The 24,629-nt window shown below is 36.8% G+C and overlaps 1 protein-coding gene across 1 annotated transcript in view; it reads right to left on the bottom strand.

Annotated features, from left to right (window-relative positions):
* Positions 1-24,422, bottom strand: part of pth2ra (parathyroid hormone 2 receptor a) — a 49,183-nt gene extending 24,761 nt beyond the window's left edge. The window contains exons 1-6 of the mRNA XM_079882458.1: positions 24,222-24,422; positions 20,980-21,079; positions 17,918-18,028; positions 17,038-17,153; positions 16,856-16,953; positions 12,971-13,157 (exon numbers count right to left, since the gene is read on the bottom strand). Of these exons, the coding sequence (XP_079738584.1) occupies positions 12,971-13,157; positions 16,856-16,953; positions 17,038-17,153; positions 17,918-18,028; positions 20,980-21,079; positions 24,222-24,374 (765 nt within the window). The 5' untranslated portion in view covers positions 24,375-24,422. The remainder of the gene's footprint in view (positions 1-12,970; positions 13,158-16,855; positions 16,954-17,037; positions 17,154-17,917; positions 18,029-20,979; positions 21,080-24,221) is intronic.
* Positions 24,423-24,629: the final 207 nt, after the last annotated feature.

Genomic DNA, 24,629 nt, shown 5'->3' with positions numbered 1-24,629 from the left:
TAAGACTCTCTAATGTGCTCTTATTTGTTTAAACACTGCATCAATCGTGAACACAATTAAAACTTAATTTAGAGTTTCTGCAGAACACTAAAGTAGATATTATGAAGAATGCTTCAAATTTTGAATGTCAAAACACATTTGGCTTTCACTGTATGCCCCCCAAAAAAATCTTTAGTGTTTCACAGAAGAAAGAAAGGGTGAACTGTCAGATTTAAGTCTTCTCTTTTACATTCCGCTGATCTTCATGAATCTTCTTTTAGAATAATTTGCTCACTAACTTCATTTAAGATGACATTGTCAGCGTCAAATGACAGAAACACTCTTTAGGACAGTAGAAGTGTGACAAAATGACAACCTTTCACTACAGTCAGGTGACTGGCTGATGCTGTAGATAGAGAGCTGCACTTTAATGAAGCTATTAGCTCACTGCCATGACAGATCTGTGTGGTTAATGGCCAAGAAGCATTTCCAGACCAATGAACTGAATTAAAAGGGATTTCACATCACAATCATTATCAAAGCTTACAGATGACGGATATTTCTCAGCCTAGACTCTTCCGCACAATCTTGGTATTGTCTCAGGCAACTTCTTGAAGTCATACCAGGAATCTTTTTCAAGGACTCTTGAAAGACTTTCTGTGTATGCTGGGAATAATGATAATTCTGTGGAGATTTTTGTGAGGGAAATCAAAAGAACTGACTCCATTTCTATGGATATTCTCTTTGAATTAACTGATCATGTGATGATTTGACTAGACAATCAGAGAAAAGAATTCTTCTGAACCTTCAAAGTCTTCTGATTTTGATAAAGTGTATAATGTGTTTCAAAAATGTTATATGGAAATTCTGTTATAATAAAATTAATGATTATAATAATAATAATAATTATCATTTTGTTTGTTTGTGGGTTTGTCATAAAGTATTTGAGTGTTCCGTTTTAACAAGAAAGTAAAGTGTCAAAAAATGTACCAAACTAAACTGAAAAACAAATTTTGATTTTACTGTTTTATAGGAATCTAAATATTTACCTTCTTAAAAGAAGAGCAACAGCTAGTCGTAAGATATCAAAGATTCACAAAATGTTCTTGTTGCTGTATTATTTTTGAAAAATATATCTTTATATGGAAACTACTGGCATGAAATAATAGTCTTTTTGTATGCGAGTTTGGCAAGTATTTGAGTGTTTCAGTTTTGGCAAAAAAGGAATGTCAAAAAATGGTTCCTCTGAACTAAAAAAATCTTTCTAATTTTCAAATCATTTTGATTTAAAGAATTCAAACAGTCTGTAATTGTCTCACTGCCATCAAAGATTAGAAATAAGTTTATGTAACGATTGTAAAAAAATCTGTGGTAAAAAAACGTATGAACACATTGGTATTCCAAATATCCCATAAATACATTTCCAGTAGCACCTATATCGTCATGTCCTGTCAGTCATCTCAGTCAAAAGGTGTTGACAATGATATAAGATTACTGTACAGTATCATTGGAAGTCTAATGTGAGCATCAATAAAGTTCAAAAGAGGCTCAGTTAGTAATCCCAGACACAATCAGTCTATTACATTAGCACACAAAAAAACACTGTTAAATGTCATCAATTTAAAGTTAGTAAATGTTGCACTGGGATAAACTGGATTTAGAATTTTTTTTTTTTTTTACAACTGTCTATAAGCTCTTTCATTAAGAGGAAGTGATTGAATCCCAATTGTTTTCTTTTTAAATAAAGCAAGTAGCTTCTGGATTCTAGGGGAGGACATATAACAGTGAAGGGAGCAAAGAGGGGAAAAGTAGCTATAGCACAGGGAGCATCTTAGAAAACATTACCTGTGCTGTGGCACAGTTCAATCTACACTTGAAAAAGATCAGGAGAAGGACTCTTGAACACTTCAAAATGTGAAAATAGATGATCAGTCAAGTTTAAGACTAGGCTCAGTTGGTTTGTCCGGTGTTGTATTTAACCTCAAACCTCTCTAACCTCTGCATCTGTATCTGCAAAAAAGTATGTGTCTGTAGGATTGTTTTGCCCCTTGACATATCACTAAGGATAGACAAATTCACCTGATAGTACAGTATATCTTGATTTGTATTTATGCACTTGAGTTTATACACACTACTGTTCAAAAGTTTAGGGTCAGTAAGAGTTTTTAGAAAGAAATACTTCTATTGTAACGCTGGATGGACAAGATTCAAAAGGTCCAAAACAAAGGTATTTATTAAATAAAACTCAGAAAAATCCACAGGATAAAGCAGAACAACACAGCGTGTAACACATAACAAAACTGAACAAAAGGAGGAACTAAAAAACGGGTATTTTTATAACCGTGACTTTTTTTACGCGGTTTGGCCGTTCGTCCACACGGAAACGCAGTATCAGGTAACTGAAACCGAACATTTTTGAAAACCCCTGCCAGGGTGAGGATTTTCAGAAACGCCGGTTGCAGTGTTGTCGTGTAGACAGTAAAACCGGGGTTTTTGCTTCTGATTCAGGCTTCTTGATTGGCCAACGTGGCTTTACGATTAGGGTTATATCGCCGCCTGCTGGTGTGGCATGCTCTTGACAGCGCTTGATAGCGTGTTTTTGCGTTTTCATGTAGGCGGAGATTTCTTTTAAACCAAGCATGTGTGGACGGGATTTTTTTTTTTAAACGCAGGAGGAAAAACTCCGTGTGTCCGTGTGGACTAGGCCTAAATTGCAGTGATAATGAACTCAAGGGAGAACAGGTGTGCTAACTGAATGAGTGTCCTTGGAAACTAATGACAGGCAGGAAATTAGAACAAAGGAAGCATGTGACTGAAGATAAACAAACTAAAAGCCCATGAAAATTAAACTATCTAAACATAACTGTGACATCTATTTAGGGAGTACACATTAAATTGATCAAAAGTGACAGTAAAGATTGTTATAATGTTACAAAAGATTTATATTTCAAATAAATGATGTTCTTTTCAACTTTCTATTCACCAAAGGATCATGAGAAAATTTACCACTGTTTTCACAAAAATATTAAGCAGCAAATAAGAAATGTTTCGTTTTTTTAGCACCAAATCAGCATATTAGAATGTGGACATGAAGATTGCTGTTTATTACACCCTTTAACAGTTGTGCTGTGAGAGAAATTTTGTTCATCCAGTGCCTTCTGGACATAATCAATAATAATGACTGAGAGGTCAAGATCTTTTGTTTAATGTTTCACATTACTGGGTGCAAAATACATTATATTGCCAAAAGCATTGGGACACCCCTCCAAATCACTGAATTCAGGTGTTCCAATCACTTCCATGGCCACAGATGTATAAAATCAAGCTCCTAGGCATGCAGACTACTACAAACATTTGTGAAAGAATGGGTCGCTCTCAGGAGCTCAGTGAATTCAAGCGTGGTCCCGTGATAGGTTGCCACCTGTGCAATAAGTCCATTCATGAAATTCCTTTACTACTAAATATTCCATAATGACATGAAATCACAGAGCGGGATCAGCGCAGGCTGATGCGCATAGTCAATAGCTACAGACCTCCAAACTTCGTGTGGCCTTCAGATTAGCTCAAGAACAGTGCGTAGAGAGCTTTAATGGAATGGGTTTCCATGGCCGAGTAGCTGCATCCAAGCCTTACATCACCAAGTGCAATGCAAAGTGTCGGATGCAGTGGTGTAAAGCATGCCGCCACTGAAGCAGTGGAGACGTGTTCTCTGGAGTGACGAATCACGCTTCTCTGTCTGGCAATCCGATGGACGAGTCTGGGTTTGGCAGTTGCCAGGAGAATGGTACGTGCCTGACTGCATTGTGCCATGTGTAAAGTTTGGTGGAGGGGGGATTATGGTGTGGGGTTGTTTTTCAGGGGTTGGGCTTGGCCCCTTAGTTCCAGTGAAATGAAACTCTTAATGCTTCAGCATGCCAAGACATTTTGGACAATTTCATGCTACCAGCTTTGTCGGAACAGTTTGGGGATGCCCCCTTCCTGTTCCAACATGACTGTGCACCAGTGCACAAAGCAAGGTCCATAAAGAAATGGATGAGCGAGTTTGGTGTGGAGGAACTTGACTGGCCTGCACAGTGTCCTGACCTCAACCTGATAGAACACCTTTGGGATGAATAAAAGCAGAGACTGCGAGCCAGGCAATTCTCGTCCAACATCAGTGCCTGACCTCACAAATGCGCTTCTACAAGAATGGTCAAAAATTCCCATAAACACACTCCTAAACCTTGTGGAAAGCTGAAGAGTTGAAGCTGTTATAGCTGCAAAGGGTGGGCCAACTCCATATTAAACCCTACGGATCAGGAATGGGATGTCATTAAAGTTCATGTGCATGTAAAGGCAGACATCCCAAAACTTTTGGCAATATAGTGTATATGATTATCATAATGACCCATGGGTTCTTTCTCACTTCGAAGCCCTCTAGGACACATTTTGAAGCAAAGTTTTTGAATCATCTTTAATTCTGTGCCAAAAAAGTGTGTCTGTCTCTTTTGAGAGTAGCATCTAGTTTTAATTGTCTTTTAGATGACTTTTCAATTACTCTCAGCCTTCACTAGCAATTGTATTATAGTTACTGTTAAATTCTCAGTTTGTAAAAAAGCAATTATATTTTGGAATACCGAAATCTGAAAACCTGAAAGAGATTATATTAACATTGGGTGAAGTTAACATTGTTAATGGTGTCAAATTTAAAATGGATTTAAGAGCAACTTTTGACATCATCAGTTAAAACAGTGCCATTTCACAAAAGAGTTGTGCCTCTCTGGTATGTTCTTAACTGGTTTAGATTTCAGTCAGGGATAAAAATTATTTTCTTTTTTTTGCATTTATGCATAGCTATAGCCTTACACAGTTTATGATTTAAAGACATAGGAAACATTGCATTTACAGTACATTTAATTATTTAGCAGAAGCATTTATCCAAAGAGACTTGAGGAGAACAATAGCAATTTTTTTAAATAAATAGAAAAAATAGATAGAATAGAAAGTGATAGTGTTAATGGGTCAAGTGCTGAAGAGAAATAATGTGTTTTTAGCGATTTCTTGAAAATGGACAAAGACTCAGCAGCTCGGGTTGAGTAGGCAGGTCATTCTGCCTGCAGGAAACAGTCAAAGTAAAAGTCTGTGAAAGTGATTTTGTACCTCTTTGGGATGGCGATCATGGCACCACATGTAAGTCTGTGGTGAGTAAGTCTGAAGTAGTAAGTTTAGGTACAGGGGTGCAGAGCAAGTGGTTTTTTCAAACATCAGTGCCTTAAATTTGATTAGCTACATCATTTGCTTTACACCATGTCTAGACACGTAATGTCATCATGTAATGTTACATTTACATTGCTTCAAAAATAATACAGCAACAAACATATTTTGTGTAGCTTTGATTTGTTACGACTGTTCCTCATCCTTTAATACTATTAGTCCAGAAAAAAAAAAACAGAATGTCATGAAGGTTGTAGACATAGAGGTGCAGCTTTAATTTAACAGACCTGAGTGGTCACTCAAAACCGGCTCACTCACAGATAAAACGTTAATTTCGATTCGAACGTGACCAAAAGTGGTGATGTGCGAGTGAATGAGTTGTTTACTTAGTAATTAGTCCATCCATTACCAAGTCTGACCCATTTAGGCTGATTTGAAGAACATCTACAACAGGTGAGCAGATGGACAGCGTAATCAGTCAATCACAGAAGCACTGCCTCCTCGTGACTTCTCTCCAATTTTATTCTGTACAAATCTGCAAAAGCAAATCACGCTTTAAAACATACATTCCCTATCCTCAACCACACGATCAATAAAACAAAAGATCAAACCTTGTCTGTGCTGTGAGCAGGTTTCAGATGCACATGAGAAAACCTCATTGGATTTTGAATCTTTAACCTCCCTGTCTTCTCAGCCACTCATAGACTTTGTGACGAGAATATCTGTCCATCCAAATGTCATTGTATATATAAGGTGGTTGCATACTGGTCCAAAAGAGTCAAAAGTGCCACCCACTATGACATTCTGGTCCCTAGATATGGCTTGGTCCCTTCATTGCAAGTCTATGGGATGTTTAAACTTGATTTATTGCCTAGCAGGTGATAATCATACGTCTGATCACGTAGAAAAGTAATAGAACACCTCTCCTCAACAAGCTGCATATTTTGAGGCATCATTGAACCCAAAAGCTGCAGGATGAGTTATGGACTATAGTTTAATAATATCAGGGATTAGGAGTTTGTTGAAATCCCTAACACCATGTATAATCAATAATAGTGAGGCTTGCAACAGCAACTACTGATCAAATCTTAAGATATGTTTTTAGCTGTGCTTTCACTCCACACTTCTAGTCTGGATATATTGTAGGGTTACAGATATGATTGTTTGATAGAATGTTGCTCTAAGTCCAACAAAGGGCGCTGATCCTGCAATACACTACCCTTGGGGTCCATAAGATTTCATTTTTAAAGCAGTTAATACTTTTATTCAGCAAAAGTGACAGTAAAACCTTTATGTTACAAAATATATATATTTTCAGAATCTGTTTGGACAAGTGTTTTCAACATTGATAATAATAAGAAATGTTTCTGCAAATGCAAATCAGAATATTAGAATGATTTCTGAAGGATCATGTGACACAGAAGACTGGAGTAATGGCTGCTGAAAATTCAGCTTTGCATCACAGGAATAAATTACATTTTAAAATATTTTAAAATAGAAAAAAGTTATTTTAAATTGTAATAACATTTCACATTATTTCTGTATTTACTGTAATTTTGATCAAATAAATGCAAATAAAAGAGACTTAAATTCTAAAACAAATCTTATTTCTGAAAATTTTAGCATAATTTGTGACTTGAGATTTCCTCCAAACTCTAAAAAAGACATACAGTATGCGAGATTAACAAGGTCTACACAGGATTTGTCAGGGAAAAAATGACAGTAACAGACGGATAAAAGTCTCCATTTGCTCTGCATTTAATCTCACGGTTTCTCCTTTAGGATTTTTCTATACAGTTTTATGATCCTCACTCTACTTAGTATTCTGAATACTGAATATTCATAACATAAAAAGGGTATTTAGCCTGATGTTTGAGTTTACATTTACCACAAATATCCATAAATGTAGCGCAACATTTCTTGTCTAATCAAAACACTATCTGTCATAAGTGATTTGAATAAACTATAATTACCGCATATAATGTGCAAAACTAGCTATAATTACAGTGCTTTTTCCAACATGGGCTCTATATTCTGTCCACAGAGAGAGAGAGAGAGAGAGAGAGAGAGAGGTAAACAGCTTATGAATGAGAATGAGATGTTGGGTTTAACCAGTGTTACATTTTTTTCAGTTCTCATTTATTCATCCATACGTCGTTCCAAACCTGTATGACTATCTTCACAAAAGGAAATTTTATAGAATATGATAGCTTTGTTTGAGGAACAAAAGTGAAGTCATTCAGTTTAATTCGTACTTATGCATATGGTGTGGTAACTTTAAATATGTGAATGCTCAAATGAGATTAGAGAGCTACGGTGGAAAGGAAGATATAGGAAGAAATATCGATCTGTTCCTCACAACGCTATTGTATGGCTTTAAAGATTTAGAATATTGAGCATGAGTCATACAGACTATTATGCATATTTACAGTAAGACGTCTTTGCAACTTGGCAACCCCTGTATGCTTTAAAGGTCTGCTTTGCTCAGTGTTTGGATGTACAAATGAACACAAAAGTCTTTTTTTTAGTTCATTCATGTAATAACGGCAGAGGTCTGACTAATATAGTGGCGCTGGTTAGTGTCTACAGCTGATATCATATATATACTGTATATACAGTAGAGATCAAAATTGGAAACACTTGATTATTTTCAGAAATAGTTAATCCTCATTGCTTGAAATTTGAAGGAATATTAGCTGTGGGTATACCATTGTTCTACTAGCATTTTTTACAAAATAACCAAGGTCCTTCAACAAAAACCTTTATTTTGTGGAAAACACAGCGATCAATATTATAGAACAATAACCATTGCAGCACAAAATAAAGCATTACAACTAACATTTGAGGATTACAGTAGTCAAAATTTAGTAGGAAGTGTAGAGGCTCTTGCTTTGAATGACCTGAGCACATCTGCGGCCACAGGACATCACTAGATTCTTACACTGCTCTGGTGTGATCTTGGTCCACTCTTCGTCCAGTCTCTTCCACAGTTCGGTAACTGTAGTGGGTTTCTTAGCCATACCTTTGTCGCCAAGGATTTTCCAAAGATTTTCAATCAGGTTTAGATCAGGACTCTGGGCTGGCCATTTCATTATTTAAATTTCAAGGAAGCTTCAAGGAACTACTTTACACGTTTTGCAGTGTGACAGGGGGCATTGTCTTGCATGAAAATTGCGGGATGATTGGGAGATGCTTGCAGGGAAGGAACCACATGTTGCCGAAGGAGGTTCTGATAAACATTTGCATTCACCATGCCATGTAACTGTATAATAGGCCCAACTCCTGCTGCAGAAAACATCCCCCAAACCATGTGTCACGATCACTGTCACTGTCTATGTCATCATCATCGTCATCGTCACTGTCATCTGTTAGTCTCCGTTTGCACTACAGTTCCCAGCATCCTCCTTGTCCCACACCTGCAAGTCTTTCATCATTACCCGCACCTGCCAGTCATCATCGTCTTCGTCATTGTCTTCAGCTGTTTTCTCTTATCTTCTGTGTATTTAGTTCCTGCTTGTTTTCAGTTCATGGTCAGTGATTGTTTGTGTTAGTTCACACCTTGTATATGAATCATTGTTTGGATTACAGCTTCTTGTTATTTTGTTAACCGTTGCCTCCATCGTCCTCATTTGAGAACCCAGCGTGACACCATGACACTTCCTCCTCCACCTCTGACTGACTTCTTTACGCACTTTGGGTTCAATCTTTCCCCAGTTTGACGCCGAACATAATGTTTCCCATTGGACCGAAATAAATTAAACTTACTTTCATCACTAAAGTGAACTTTTGACCAGTTTTCCTCTGTCCACACGACATGCTCCTCTGCAAAGGTTAGTCTAGCCTTTTGACATCGTCCTGTCCTCTCATGCATTTGTCTTACGTGGACGACCAGTCTTTTTGGAGGACTTGAATGAATGAGTGTCTTTGTAAAGCTTCAACATTCTAGAAATTACAGATTTGGAACGACCAATTTCTGTTGTAATAGCTGAAAGGGTCATCCCTTTGGCCTTCATCTGGACAACCTGGTGTTGTAGGGTTTCAGTCACCTTAGAGCGGCTTGCCATCTTGCAAAGTCAGTTAAAATTGGAAAGTTAGCTGCCAGTTAAATAGGGTGTGCCAGATAATTAAGGAAATTAGCACCAGGTGCCACATTATCACCAATAACTTGGAGCTATATGAAAGAGTTCTCTAATTTTGACCAGAGTTATTTTTTAATTGTCTCGTTTAAGTTTTATATACTGTAGTTCAAAATATATTTAACTTATAAAATATGCTAAAAAAACTGCCCTTCTGCTCCTGTTAGGTTAACTTTAATTAGGACAGTGACCTTGAAATTTAGGAAATTGTATGTTGTTCTTTAATTGTGATCTCTACTGTAAGTATATATGTATATGCTCTACAGAAGCAAGAAAGTAAGGTGGGTTTTGAATGACATGAGGGTGATTAAATGATCACAAACTTTTCATTTTTAGGTTAACTATCACTTTAATGTTCTCTACTGTTCTTACTTTCCCCCAAAGGAGTGCAACAACCCAGTGAAAGGAGCTGCTATTCTGAGTATGGACAATAACAGATGTTATTGTCAAGACACATGAAAGTGCCAGAAACTAAGGGTAACCTTGAGAGCTTCAGTGCTTCTGACAGATGATCAAAGAGGCGCTGGAGGAAAGCAAGGTGCAGATTATGTTGTCAATACACCTGGAGGATCTGAACAGCTCACCTGAATGCCTGAAACTTTTGTTCTGTCTTTTAAAATGTCCTAAAAATGTTTTACTGAAACAGCACTATTGACTGTGTAACTCTCTTCAGATCTCTTGATATCATCATCTTACATCACAAAAAAACTACTGTCCAATTTGGTTTAGAAGTAAATTGACTTCTATTCTTGTTGTATGACGCAGATTCCAATTATTATTAATAATGGAAAATACTGAATGCTACAAGTGCAGCCATTCCTTCAGTTCACACACTACTGAGAAAGGCAAAATGGGTTGAAAATAATCATATTAACCTTGGTCATACAGAGTTAAGTCAAGACAAATAAATGACAAAAATAACTGAAATTATAAAATGATAATGCAATATCCAAAGACTATATGAGTCACTCTAAATCCTCCCACAATACAGTATCATAATTTTGTACCAAGCATACACATTAGCTTGAATAGCGATGTGCGAGACTATTCGACTAGTATGGCAAGCAGTTTAGCTTGAAACGTACCCAGCTTTATTCATCGTAATTGCATTTTTACAAGTAAGAATTAAAGTAGAGAGCTCTCTAACTGTAATTGTTCCAAGTAAGAATTGAATTGAGCTCTCTAATGTAATTCTTACAAGTAAAAATGCAAGCACGACGAGTCAGTACTGCCAATAATAATAATAATAATAATAAATATTATTATTATTATTATTATGCCTTGCATACCTAAATAAAGCTGGCCTGAAAAAATATGAAAACCCAAATGTGAGCCTGGTGTTTACTTTGAGAAGTCCTCACAAAGATCCTTGATATGATGCAGAAAGCATATATACATGAATATCAGTCACGTGACCTCTTACATCATCCGCTCTTTTTCCAGTTGATTGCCGCCATCTTGAGAACCTACCGAGTACTGGTACTGACAAGCATTAACTAGCTAGCTTGCTACTATTTACAGCTTCGTACGGATACAGTAAATGGCTACAAAAGACAACATTTCGCACCTCGACTGACATGAAAAGAAAAGCTACTTTCAAAAAATAATATTGTTAGGGTGTGATCCCTATGCGATACCAGATGCGTACTTCCAGCCTCTGTCCGCTGCTATTTAAATAGTCCAGGGGCAGAAATTTTGCCAAACGTGTCAGAGGTTCTGGGTTCTAATCCACACTCATATAGTTGTTGTTTTTTTCTTATCAAAACCGATTATGTTTATCAGTGGTTGTATATCAGGCAGGGACACGTTTGTGTGCACAAAAATTGTAAGATACAAAAATTGTATCTTTTGTAATTAATTTTGTAAAGTCTCTCCACATTGAAGCGCACGTCCGAGTGAAGACTGTGCGCTAGCCACAAACAAACACAGTATCAGCACCACTGATCGCAGCGGCAACGGGCACTTTGATCACTTGATTTCAGAAACAACACATCTCAGCGCTAGATCGCCTCTTATTTAACAAACAAACGAAATGAATGCTCTGCTAGTTAACTGGAGATGTTTTGTTTATTTGTATTGGTACATTCAGACCGCGAGATGTTTCAAACGTGGTGGGGACATGTTCCACCCGCAAATTACGGCGTCTTTTTTCGTCCTGAGGTAGCCTGTAAAAGGCTTTTGGGGTCTCTTTTTTTGTTGTTGCACCCCACCGCACAACATATTGAAGGCATAGCTAGCTAGTTCCTTTGCGACTGACGTGAATCAGGTACTCAAGATGGCGGCAGACAAGTTTTAGAAGTGAGTGACGTCAGTGAGGAGACGTTGGTGACATCATCTGATATTCATCTATACAGAGCAAATCTTTGACAATAATTGGTTCTACTGCCATACTGGTCCAATAAAGAAAATGGAAGGGCAGGAAATTTCCTGCATGTTCCTTTAAATGAGAAATTTGCCAGAGTAATAGCCACATATTGATGTGAGCATTTTGGCTCACTGACCTATAGAAACACAACACATACAACAAAATGGATCAAAGCAAAGCAGTTGTGCCTTTTAATCTCTGAAGACAGAGTAGCTGCAACGCTTATGTTGTAAACAATGGATGCTAAACAACTGGTCGCAAAATCCTCCCTCAGATGTTGCCTCCATCGTACTTATCTCCTGCAATGCAGCTGTTTGAAGAAAAAGCTGAGGGCGCAGTCATTGAGTCTCCAGTATTGCCCGCAATGGGATACAGTTCGAGTCTGAGCGTAGGTGGGAATGAATAATCATTTCCCACCCAAAAGACAGCAAATGGGGACAAGTGAGTTTTTTTAACCTCTTTGCATGGATTGTTGAGGCTGGCCATGTGGTGGGCGTAGAGTATAATAAAACACTCAGACATGTTGTGTATGAGGTGGAGATTGGAGATAGAATAAAACAAAAGTCCTCTATTTGGAGTATGACACACTGCACAGGATGAGACTGAGCAATTACAGATTCTTGCAATCCAATTACATACTTCTAGCATTGGCATTTCTTCCAAAAAATTCAGTCAAGACAGGTCACAACCTTGCACTAGCATTAAAATATGTATTCTCCACCATAATCAGAATCGAAGTCAAACCTCACTAAGATGTCATTTCATTCAGACTCAACTTGACCCCTTTCAATTTCCGCTCTACTAGGCTTGTTTAACACTTCACTGTGCCTCTGTGCAGTGTTCAAGCTGTTATGGATTACATTCTACAATGATTTATGCTTCTGGTCATTCAAGAGTTACTAATTCAAATGGCACATTTTGCACACAGCATGATACTTACAGTATGTACCTGGAACAGACAGCAGATCATTTAGAAGAGTCCTATCTATCTATCCATCCATCCATCCATCCATCCATCTATATTCAAATTTGTCACAGCTCATGGAATATGTGAAAAGGTTAAATGAATATTCAGGGTTACTTATAAATTAATATTAGAATAAAATCTGAAACTATATATAATTTTAAATATAATTTAAATTTAATAACATAAAATATAATTTTAAACAATATCACCCAGCCCTAATATAATATAAATATTGATTACATAATCTAAAACCTAGCCACATGAGTTACTTGATAAATATTTACTAAAATACTCATGATGCATGAAAGAGTCAGATAGCGTTTGACTCACATACTGTGAAGTGTCCACTGGTGCCACATCCACAGCATTAGTGAAGTTATTCATGAGCACAGCGTCAAATTCCTGCAGCCCGGTACCAGTGTGCACCACGTGATCCTTCACAAAGATGCTGACGGCACGCAGCATGAAGGAAACAAACAGGTGCATGTGAATGTAGTTCCTAGTGCAGTGGAGACGTCTGAGGACACACAGAAATACATATGAGGTTTGTTAGGGCAGAGAATAGAAAATATGGTAGACCTCAGAGCTAATGTGCATTCAGGGAAATGAGGAAAAGGAAAGTTTACATCAAAGGGTTAGTTCACCCAAAAATTAAATTTCTGTCATTAATTACTCACCCTCATGTCATTCCAAACCCGTAAGACCTTCGTCCTAATTGTCCATATGACTAGTACAGTGGTTCAACCTTAAAGGATTAGTTCACTTTCAAAAAAAATTTTGCTGATAATTTACCCCGATGTCATCCAAGATATCCATGTCTTTCTTCAGTCGAAAAGAAAAGTTTTTTGAGGAAAACATTACAGGATTTTTTCTACACCGAATGGACTTCAATTGCAATCAACTATACCAATGTTCAAAGAAGGTTCAAATGTCCGTCTCAATGCAGCTTCAAAGTCTCTACACGATCCCAGCCAAGAAATAAGGGTCTTATCTAGCGAAACGATCGGTCATTTTCTAAAAAAAACACAGATACTTTTTAACCACAAATGCTCGTTGTGTCATCACGTGGGATCGTGTAGAGACTTTGAAGCTGCACTGAGACGGACATTTGAACCTTCTTTGAACATTGGTATAGTTGGTTGCCTTATTGATGTCCATTCTGTGTAGAAAAATCCTGGAATTTTTTCCTCAAAAACCTTCATTTCTTTTCGACTGAAGAAAGAAAGACATGGATATCTTGGATGACATCGGGGTGAGTAAATTATCAGCAAAACATTTTTTGAAAGTGAACTAATCCTTTAATGTTATGAAGCGACGAGAATACTTATTGTGCGCACCAAACTAAAATAACGGCTTTATTCAACAATTTCTTCTTTTCCATATCAGTCTCTGACACAGGTCATGTTGTAAACACAGTGCGGTGCTTCCATGTTCTTCGTCAGAACGCTGGCTTAGCATTGACCGGCTCCTGCGTCAGCATCAAACGCATGCATCGTGGTGCTCACGTGAACAGCGGAAGAGAAGAAATTGTTGAATACATTTTTTTTTTTCACACAAAAAGTATTTTCGTCGCTTCATAACATTAAGGTTGAACTACTGTAGTCACATGGACTATTTTAATCTTTTTAAAATAGATTTTAATCTTTTTAATCTTTACTATCTTTCTGGGCCTTGAAAGTGGCAATAACGTTGCTGTCTATATATATATATATATACAGTATATATATATATATATATATATATATATATATATATATATATATATATATATATATATATATAGTGACAGGGGCTATATATCACTATATACTACACTCTATCACTATATATTGAACCTTCTGTTTCCCAGAAAGACCTGATCCTGATGCAATTCTGTGAAAACTGCACACTGAGAGATACTTTATTACAACACTGGTCTAACAGTTTTTCTCCATTGGTTTGGCTCATTTCTTGAAACAGAAATGACATTCTCAAAACAACATGGACAAACCTCCGAACCACTTGGCAATTGTTCACAACAGAATTGAATTTCTCATTCATTTCATCAAATTGCAAATGTCTAAGTACATGTCTCAATGTCTCAGTACATCTTTGCAAATGATTAAGTACATATATATTACATAAGTACATATTAAGTATATATATATATATATATATATATATATATATATATATATATATATATATAATATACCATATAATATTATTGGCCACCGGGCCACGTTGGATGTCCCAGGCCAGCGAGGGTGCAATATAACTATGTGTGCTGCCATATCTGAGAATGGTGTGGCCACTCACATCCCCAGTCTTGGCCCATACAATACACAGAAGCTCCTCATCTTCTTGGGCCGCCTTCATTTTGATTTGATCCCTGAAAATGAGAGAGACCTCGTAGGGCCTCACCTACCACAATATGTCATTGTATGGGACAATGTGAATTTCCACCGTGGCCTGCTCATCAGGGCCTGGTTCACTACTCATTCAAGGATGGTCATGGTGTTCCTACCACCTTACTCTCCTTTCCTCAATCCTATTGAGGAGTATTTCTCCGCTTGGAGGTGGAGAGTGTATGAGCATCGGGCTCAAGATCAGAGGTCCCTGCTCCATGCAATGGACGCTGTGTTTGAGGATATTACAGGAGATCAGTGTAGGGGATGGTTGCGACATGCACGCCGTTTCTTCCCTCGTTGCATCGCAAGGGAGAATATATGCTGTGATGTGGACGAGAATCTGTGGCCAGACAGACAGCAGCGTGTGGATGGCCAGGAGGGTGAGAACGGTGGCCAGGAAAGGGAGGGTGAGGGCAGCGACCAGTGAAGAACTGTTAGTTGTGAAACTCCAGCTTTATTTACAGCACTGTAGGCTGCATTTCATTTTCATTGTTTTTTGTTTGTGTGTTTATATTACAGTATATTATGCTGTATACATTTTCTTTTTACTCTGATGTATGGAAGTTACTTTATGTGTGTGAATGATAATGGTTACAATTTCCTTGGCAGTATGAGTGCAATGTGTGATGTCAAACCTTGGAGGCTACTCTTACCCTAAAATCCTATTTCTTTTTTTCAGTTTTATACACAATTGTATTCTGTTAGCTAGACAAAAAACAGTACAGTAACCATTGTCAATGAAGGACTGGGCTAAGACTGAAAGGTGTACATGAGGGATATTTCAATGGTCCTCTGCCATAGTGACAAAACATCTAAACATTTTGACTTGCAGTGCTTACACAATGCCAAAGGGACAAAGCATTTTGGGGGCACTGACTGTTTAAATGAGAAGGGAATTTAGTTTTGACACATGAGTGAACTGGTTTGGGAGAGGTATGAACTTTTGCAGGTGAACCATGGTGTTGTGCCGAACAATCCACGTTATTTTGGCAAAAGCACCAAGAGTGTTGAGAACGTCCGGTCTGTTTCAAGAAATGAGCCAAAGCAATTGAGAAGGATCTTTGCCATTTTCGTGGCACTGACTCTTTATATGGGAAACAAATTTAGTTTTGAAGCATGAGTGAACAGTTTTGGGAGAGCTTTTGCAAGTGAGCTATAGTGTTGTGCTGAACTGTAAGACTGTAAAAATGATCTTAGAGTTTTGAGAATGTAATTTCTGTTTTAAGAAATGAGCCAAACCAATGGAGAAAAACTGTAATACACTGGAAATGGCAACAAATAAATGAATGAAAAGGATTATAATGGAGGTAGATAATAATCTACCTGTATAATAATCTCTATGTCATCATGCATATAAACAATCAAGCTAAAGCAAGACCGAGGGAAAAAAAATGCATTTCCCAGATCACACTACATTCATCATCAAAAGTGTAGCTGCAAGCTAGCACTGTCCAGCATAGTTTTGCAATGTTACATTGTGTTCGGAGTTTTGCCGAAAAGTTTAATCTATCAACTAGCTCCGCTGGTGGGAAATCACTCTGGTTGGTTGTAGCGCTATCCTATTGCGTGCAGAGGGAATCTGAAAGACAACCGTTAATCCCGCCCCTCGGATTGAGCCCTGCCAATAGTGTGTTCCCAGACCCAACATCTTGATGTGGGTCTGGCTTGTCAGGCTACTGATTCACATTTGTGCAATAACAGTCTGATAGAAATAGAAATACAGTATTAGGTATAAAAAAAAAACCTATTTAAAGCATCGGTTCAACTGTTTTTCATGCAGTTTATGAGATGAAGTACAAACACACACAGTCAGTCAGTTACTTACCTAAAGTATCCAATAATAAAGATGGCCACTAGAAGAGAGCTGAAGGAAACTGCATAGCCTACTGTGTACATGATGTGCAGCCGTTCAAAAAAGACCTGCTGTGGGGTCAAAGAGGTGGTGCGTCAAGCCACCTATAAAGTGATCTCGGTCCATTGAAGACAACTGATGGTAATGTAGCTTACTCTCTTTTTGTTGGGCTCTGGGGATTTGATGCACTCGGTGTAGTTCACCCAGGTCTTGTTTGAACTCTCTGCAAGCACCCAGGAACCATTAGAGTCACACCTCCTGTAGGCATGTCCTGAAAGATTGACAAAGACTTTACTGGCTATGTTATGTATGCTGCCTATTATTATTATTATTATTATTATTATTATTATTATTATTTAAACAGTATGCGAAACAGTACACATTATACACCAATAAAAATTTAAAACAGTGGTAAATGATAGTATATTAGAATGTCGGTAACCAAACAGTTCATGAGCTCCACTGACTTCCATAGCGTGGAAAAGAAATACTATGGAAGTCAATGGGGCCCATGATCTGTTTTTTCATACTAAGGAAGTCAATGGAGCCCCTCAACGGTTTGGTTACCCATATTCTACAAAATATCTTCTTTTGTGTTCAGCAAAAGACAGAAATTCATACAGATTTGGAACAACTTGATTTTTTTGGTCATATGCAGCGGAAATCTGTCATATAGGCTACATAAAATTATAATGAAAACACTATTGTAAAAGAATGTTGTGTATTATTTGTACACCCATGTTTCAGCACGTTGTTACATGATAAGCACATGGATACACCTTCATGACTATTAGTTCTTTTGTGCATTCGCTGCCTTTTGTTTTGTGCAATTTTAAGTTGTAATATTATGTTTATTTTGATTATATTTATATATCTGATTTATTTATCTTGTATAGGATGTGCTTGGTTAAGGTAATTAACGCGGTAGTAAAGCACTCATCTTTAACTTCAGCACACACGACTCAAACAGCAATGCACGACATTCGTAACTACAAAAAAAAAAACGAAGCAGAGAGAGAGAAAAATGTTTCAAACCTGCATGGTTGAAGTCATAGATGTAAGTTGGGCAGAGGGTCTTGGTCAGAGCTCCAGGGAAGCCTTGCGGCCAACAGACCAGACCATCCCACTCTGGGACACATACACCAACTGAGAATAGAACAGTTTCAGAGCAGAAATGTCAATTCACTGATGTCAGTTCAGATATGACCAGTGAAATTATCCAATCTTGCACCATAACGTGATACCGTATGAAAGTCTTGCACATTTTCATTCTTTCCAAACCATTAAAGTAAGACATTTTCACATATATAAACATGAAATGATCTGTAACACAGTCATACATCCTTTACTGTCACCAAATAAATTATATATGCTTTCCATTAAAAAAAAAAAAATCTGTAAGAAATATCACTCATGGTATCAACTAAATACCTATGGGTGATGTTTTGTGTTGTGTGGATATTGGATTATATCCAACTGGCATGACCTAACATGAGCGCCCACGGGGTAACCCACACTGACACATCATGAAGAGGCAACAAGTGTGCTTGTCCAAGAAATTATGTATGCGTGTATAATAAGTATGTATGTGTGTTTAATTAAATTGTAAATTCTGAACTTGGTCAATGTACTTATATTTTTTGCTAAAACAATTATACAATTTATAACCGTAAGAATGACTGTAATGCTTTCTGTTGAAATAAAAACATGCTGAAGAAAAACAATGCAATTAACGCCAGACAGTTGATGAGTAAAGACGTTCAATAAATCACCGGTGGATTCAACAGAGTCAGTCCAGCAACCACAGATTTCTTATAACATCAGACCACAGAAGCAATGAAGCTTTAAGTTTGAAAACATTAGACCATTGAAGTGCTTTCAAGTCTTGTGCTAGTCATGAAACACTGATTTACTATCCATTCTACTTTAATGTGACATTTCCAAGTGAAACAGGAAACGATGTAGGACTGGACTTAATTTCTCTGGTATTTTCAAACTTGTGTATTTATTTATTTATTTATTTTGTGCTGTTGTTACAGTATAAAGCTGGGATCACATTAGCAAAATTTAATTGCCAAAAAAGGTCTATTGTCAATAGTGTAGCAATGAACAGTATAAAGCACAGCTCACACAAAAGTCACTTTCAAACCAAGCAGCTTTCTCTTGGTCAGTGTACTGACATGGCCAACGTTCCGAAATATGCTTTGGGAAATATTTCGCCCTCAAACGAAATTAATGATCGCATGGATTCTTATTGAAATGATGCAAAAATTCCTACTGAAATTTTTCACCTAAGAAAACAACTGTAAATTTGACCGTACATTAAGCTAATATAATTTAATGAAAGAGATGACAGCTTTGAAACTTGGAAGGATGAGGAGCATGTTAAAACATTATTATTAACAACAAAGGTCTTTATTCATGCCAAAAAAAAAAGAAAAGAAATCCTAGTTTACTGTTTAATCATGTTAAAAATAATGTACTTCCACTCAAAATGGCATAAATTAAAAGATAGATTTTAATTTGTCCCTCTCTTTAGAAAACTGTAAACCAATGAATTGTACCAGACTATATTAAGTATATAAGGTCAGTTTGATTTTATGTTGACTTTTGTTGGCAAAAGTAAGTTCAGGAACCAAAAGAACAATATAAAATCGCAATTTGCTAAACACTTCTCCTACTGAAAATTGGCTGTAATCAACTTCTCGCATGCCAGTTGAAAACTAAATATGCTGCACCCACATCCTTTGCACACCATTTCCTTCTACATAACATAATTGCTTTTTTCTCCCCGAATTACGTAAAACACTATAACCCACGACGTTAACATGAAAGGGAAATGGGAGTGAGCCAAGTTGTATTATTGAGTTGCCAGGTCACTACGATAAAATGGCCAGGAAGGCCATTTTACAATGAGTCATCTCCAACAGAGCTTGTTTTTTCCTCTTCACATGTTCTGCCTTTTCACCTGTGTTAATAATGAAGCCAAATGAAACAGCAAACTGTGCAGTGAGTTTCGCCTAACAAATGTCTTGAAGGAGTCTAATTAGCTGTCTGATTCAGTTTATTTCATTTACCTTTTCATGCTTCATTTAAGTGAGTGAGCTGACTCAACAACTCATACAACATGTTTTGGCAGAAGTGATAATGGTCATTCTTTTGTTTAATTTGTTACTATTTCTAGGTGAAATTGTGTGGTGCACAACAACATTAATGTGGAGAACTGAAAAGGCCACTTAAAGTCACCCTAACATCAAAATTGACAATTCTTGTTTTTTTTTATGGAATATTGCAGTAAACTATTTATTAGTGCACGTCATTATTTTGTTTAAATTCATGTCCCCACGTAATCTTTAGTCAAAATGATTTCCAACAACATATATTCTCTGATGACGTGTTTACTGAAGCTTACTCACAGCAATAGCAAACAACAACCATCCTATCAATTCCCAATGAACAAAATCAAGTCCCGCCCTATATTTTTTCTTGTTTGTAGAGCCGTTTCACTCAGATATACGTCACAATATGGATTAAAAGTTTAACTTAGATATAAGTCACAATAGGGAAAAAAAGTTTCACTCAGATATACAGTACGTCACAATAGGGTGGAAAAAAAGACTATCGCAACTTATGCCATTTCATGCTGACTTAAAGGAGTAGTTCACTTTCAAATGAAAATTAACCCATGATTTACTCACCCTCAAGTCATCCTATAGGTGTATATGACTTTCTACTTTCAAGTTATTGTTTGTTTATCCGGAAGCTAGAATTTTACTTTGTACCGTGTTAAATATGAATATTTTTCTTACACAAACTCATCGTTTTGCTTCAGAAGGCCTTTATTAACCCACAGGAGCTGTTTGGAGTTCTTACATAATGGATGGATGCATGTTTTTGAGCTTCAATCTGTTGGTTGCAATTCACTGCCATTATAACATTTGGTAGAGCCAGGATATTTTATAATATAACTCAGATTGTATTCGTCTGAAAGAAGAAAGCCATATACACCTAGGTTGGCTTGAGGGTGAGTAAATCATGGGCTAATTTTCATAAATTTAAAACTGGGTAAAAAAACGTTCAGCGGGAACAGTGCCTACCTGCTGGGTAGTCTGTGGAGACCTTCAGTAGGCACTGCAGCTTTGCATCCAGTAGCATCTGTACCTGTTCTTCAGCTGTAATCTCACCATCTTCACCAGCCTGTCCAAAAAAGGGCTCATTTTGTTTCTCCATTATATACTAAATCTTCTGAAGCCATCAGATTTTTTGTGTGAGGATGTCATTTACAAATGTCATTTGTATTTTCTGTAACACTTTATTTAGTTGGTCCACTTTAGACATTTTAAACTTTGCAACTACATGTCAACTAACTCTCATTGAGATAAAGGGTTACACTTTATTTTAAGATGTCATTGTTACAGTGTAATTATATATGTACTGAGTAATATTAATTAACAACCTGTACTTACTATGAGGTTATTACTGTTATTACTTTACTATAATAAATAACATGTAACATATGTAACAAGGACACTGTAAAATAGAGTGTTACCAAATAAAGTGTATTTCAAGCATGGCCCATCAAGACACATTTGGGATCAATGATGCAAAATGTATTGATTCACTGTTCCTCTCTCAAAGTTATCGTATTATGCATTTTTGTCATTACCTTTCACTTTTACTACACTTTTAGTATGGAAAAGAAAAGCTCTGACCCTTCGAGATTTAAAAATATATATATATTCCTTATATGTTCCATGGAGGGAAAAAAAGTCATAAGGTTTAGAACGACATGAGAGTAAATGATGGCAGAATTTTAAGTTTAATTAAGTTTAAAGTTTAATTTCCTTTATTTTTCAAAAGAATGGTGCATTATGTAAAACTGAGTGTGTGTGTTGGTGTGATTATCAAAGGGTTAGTGGTGATATTCTCTCTCTGTCTCATTTCTGGTTTCTTATTGAGTCTGCGAGGGAGTGTGAAGAGTTTAACTTCTAAATACCCTGAAGAAATGAAAGAAATTAAAAGATTCACTATCTGTAATGATGAAAGAAACGTTTTCAATTAGTGTAAAAGTGTATCAGAAGGGTATTGGATCTGTCATTTCTGCCTGATATTCTGCCTTAATTAAAGACATTTTCTCAGTCATGCAAAGTACAGATACATGTACAGTTTTGAAAGCTGTAAATTGGGCTTTGTTCAGGAGGATATTAAAATGCAGCATGTAATTTATTATGAAAAATAACGGGGGGGGGGGGGGGGGTGGTACTGAATATAAATACATTTATGAATGTCTTACCTTCTAATTCTTTGCAATAAATACATTTGGAATTGACATTAGTCAAGGTAGATGTCGTATTTAATTTGAAATGCATGAAAGCAAAACTGGCTGTGAGGAAGTGCAGCCTGTTCACTTGGATTGGATTGTCATACATTTTTAGGTTACATCTAAATTCACAATCCAGAACTACAATAACCTTCATGTTTACAGAGTGAACACAACACATTTGCCTCTTACTCCCGATTTCTCTCAACATGGGGACAGGAGAGGTGTCAGTCAATCAATGAGAAAACAAATACTTATTTGAAAAAAGTAACTCAATTTTGTTTTTTGTAAATTTAAAAGTAATGCATTTCTTTACTCATTATTTCCAAAAAAAGTAATCAGATTATGTAACTTGACTTGTAATGCGTTACCACCAACACTGGAGATGACCACGATAACACTACTCCAAACTTTTCTAAGCAATTTCTAAAGTATCTCGTCCACCACTTCCTTCATATCTACTACTTTAAATACTGCACAGATATTATGACTGAAATTAGCATAAAAATTATAGTGGAAGACTTTTAATCATTTGGGCTCAATGTGACTCAATGTGTGGGGAATTATACATGACTACGTTCGTATATCCTATGGCAGCTTAATGAAGTATATGCAAGTGCACTCTCCGGTGGTAATAAAAATTAATAATAGTCATGCAGCACTCTTGACATCATCAGGCGACACTGTGAGACTACTGACAGTGTTCCAGTCAGATGGGCAAATATGCTTGTCCAATTCAAAATACCTAACAGATTCCAAACGTAGCAAAACATTTATGAAAAATGTATGAATGTATGTATGAAAAACATTCTGAGATTGATCCAGAGCCCCAGTTTCTGTAAATAAAAAAGACTGACACAAGCAGATTTGTCATAATTACAGCAGAAATACACAAAAAATATTGTAACATTTCAATATGAAATTTCAAAAGGAGGCATTTCAAAAGGATCAGAACCTCTGAATTAGATGTAATAAATTTAGATGTGCCACATGTAGCACATTTTTAGATGATTCTCACAGGACAAGCACATTTACTCATGCATTCATGATTTACTAATTTGTTATAGTAACTTGCTGACAATGCAGTGGGAATAAGTTTTAGGTATATGAAAGTAACAATTAACATGCAGCACACGACTCAAACCTGCAAGCTGACCCTCATGAAAAAATAAATCTCACAAAGCATTCCCAGTTTAACTGCGATTTGCTGCTTATTACAGAATTGTAAGGTTATACAGTCCATGAATGAGCATAATTTTTTGCTGTTGTGAAGAAAGTGGCAACATATGCATAACCAGGTTTGTATGATATTGTGTATTGTTTTGCTGGATGATTTCTGTTTCCTGCAAACAATTTATTTGGTTTATTAACGCATGAACAAAAGCACAAGCCACTCAAGTTTTATGTCATTTCACCAGCACAGGTAGATCAATGACCACCAATGACAGAACAAAAAGTGAACAATCCGTCAACAACATATAATGGAATGCTAAAAAAAACATGAATGCATATTATTCCTTACTCACATGAGCAATTGTTACCATAAAGGTCTATTTCCACCCAATATGGTCAATTCAGTCATGTTAAATAACATGATGAATGACAAATAAACTAATTGACTTGCTGACTAATACCAATTTAGAAAAAGAATAAAAAATGTTTTGATTTTACAGTGCATGCAGTAGCAACTCTTTATAGTTTAGGAGAGAGGAAAATGGCTGTGAAACATCCAAAGCTTTCATCAACACCTCTACTGTTGTATTTCACGTCTCAGAGGCTGATAATAGACATGGGGATTACAGAATTGATGAAAACACACACACACACACACACACAGCACAAATAAGGCGTTTGTATGAAATGTTGTGTTCGAAATCTCACATAGCCTACAGGTGCTCATTTTCAGGCAAATCGAGACGCAACATAAAGACGCCTAAGGTACCAAGTGAACCTGGACTACCCCAAGTGCCCCCACAAAAGAAAAAAACAAACAGAAGTCATGTAGACCTAAAGTCTTACCTGAGCATCAGCTAATGTCCAAAACAGAATCACTTTGGCGAAGTTCAATAGGAGACAATACCTCATGTTTCTGAGATGATGCTTTTGTCGAGATAACAGGCAGCCTTCTTCCTTTAAGACTTTGTGTATCTCCAGCGACCATGATCTAGTCATGTCGTAAGTGGAAAAACATAATGAAATCCTCCGAAATCTTTTCTTAAGTGTCTAATAAAAAAGCACAGAAGCACGTGACGTCGTTGTTCTACGAAGTTCAAATTCGTTCACATCTCCTTCGCATCGTAAAAACAGCTTGAAAGTTTGCAAGTCTACTCCATGAAGAAATCCCCTCGGCCAGTTCGGCTGACGGACTCAACGTGAGTGATATATGAGTGAGGCGCTTGAATGAATGAGAGACGCTCCTCCCGTGAC

This window comes from Squalius cephalus (assembly GCF_949319135.1).
Source record: "Squalius cephalus genome assembly, chromosome: 9".
NCBI lineage: Eukaryota > Metazoa > Chordata > Actinopteri > Cypriniformes > Leuciscidae > Squalius > Squalius cephalus.
The sequence above is the reverse complement of the archived record's forward strand: the minus strand, read 5'-3'. Positions and strand labels throughout refer to the sequence as shown.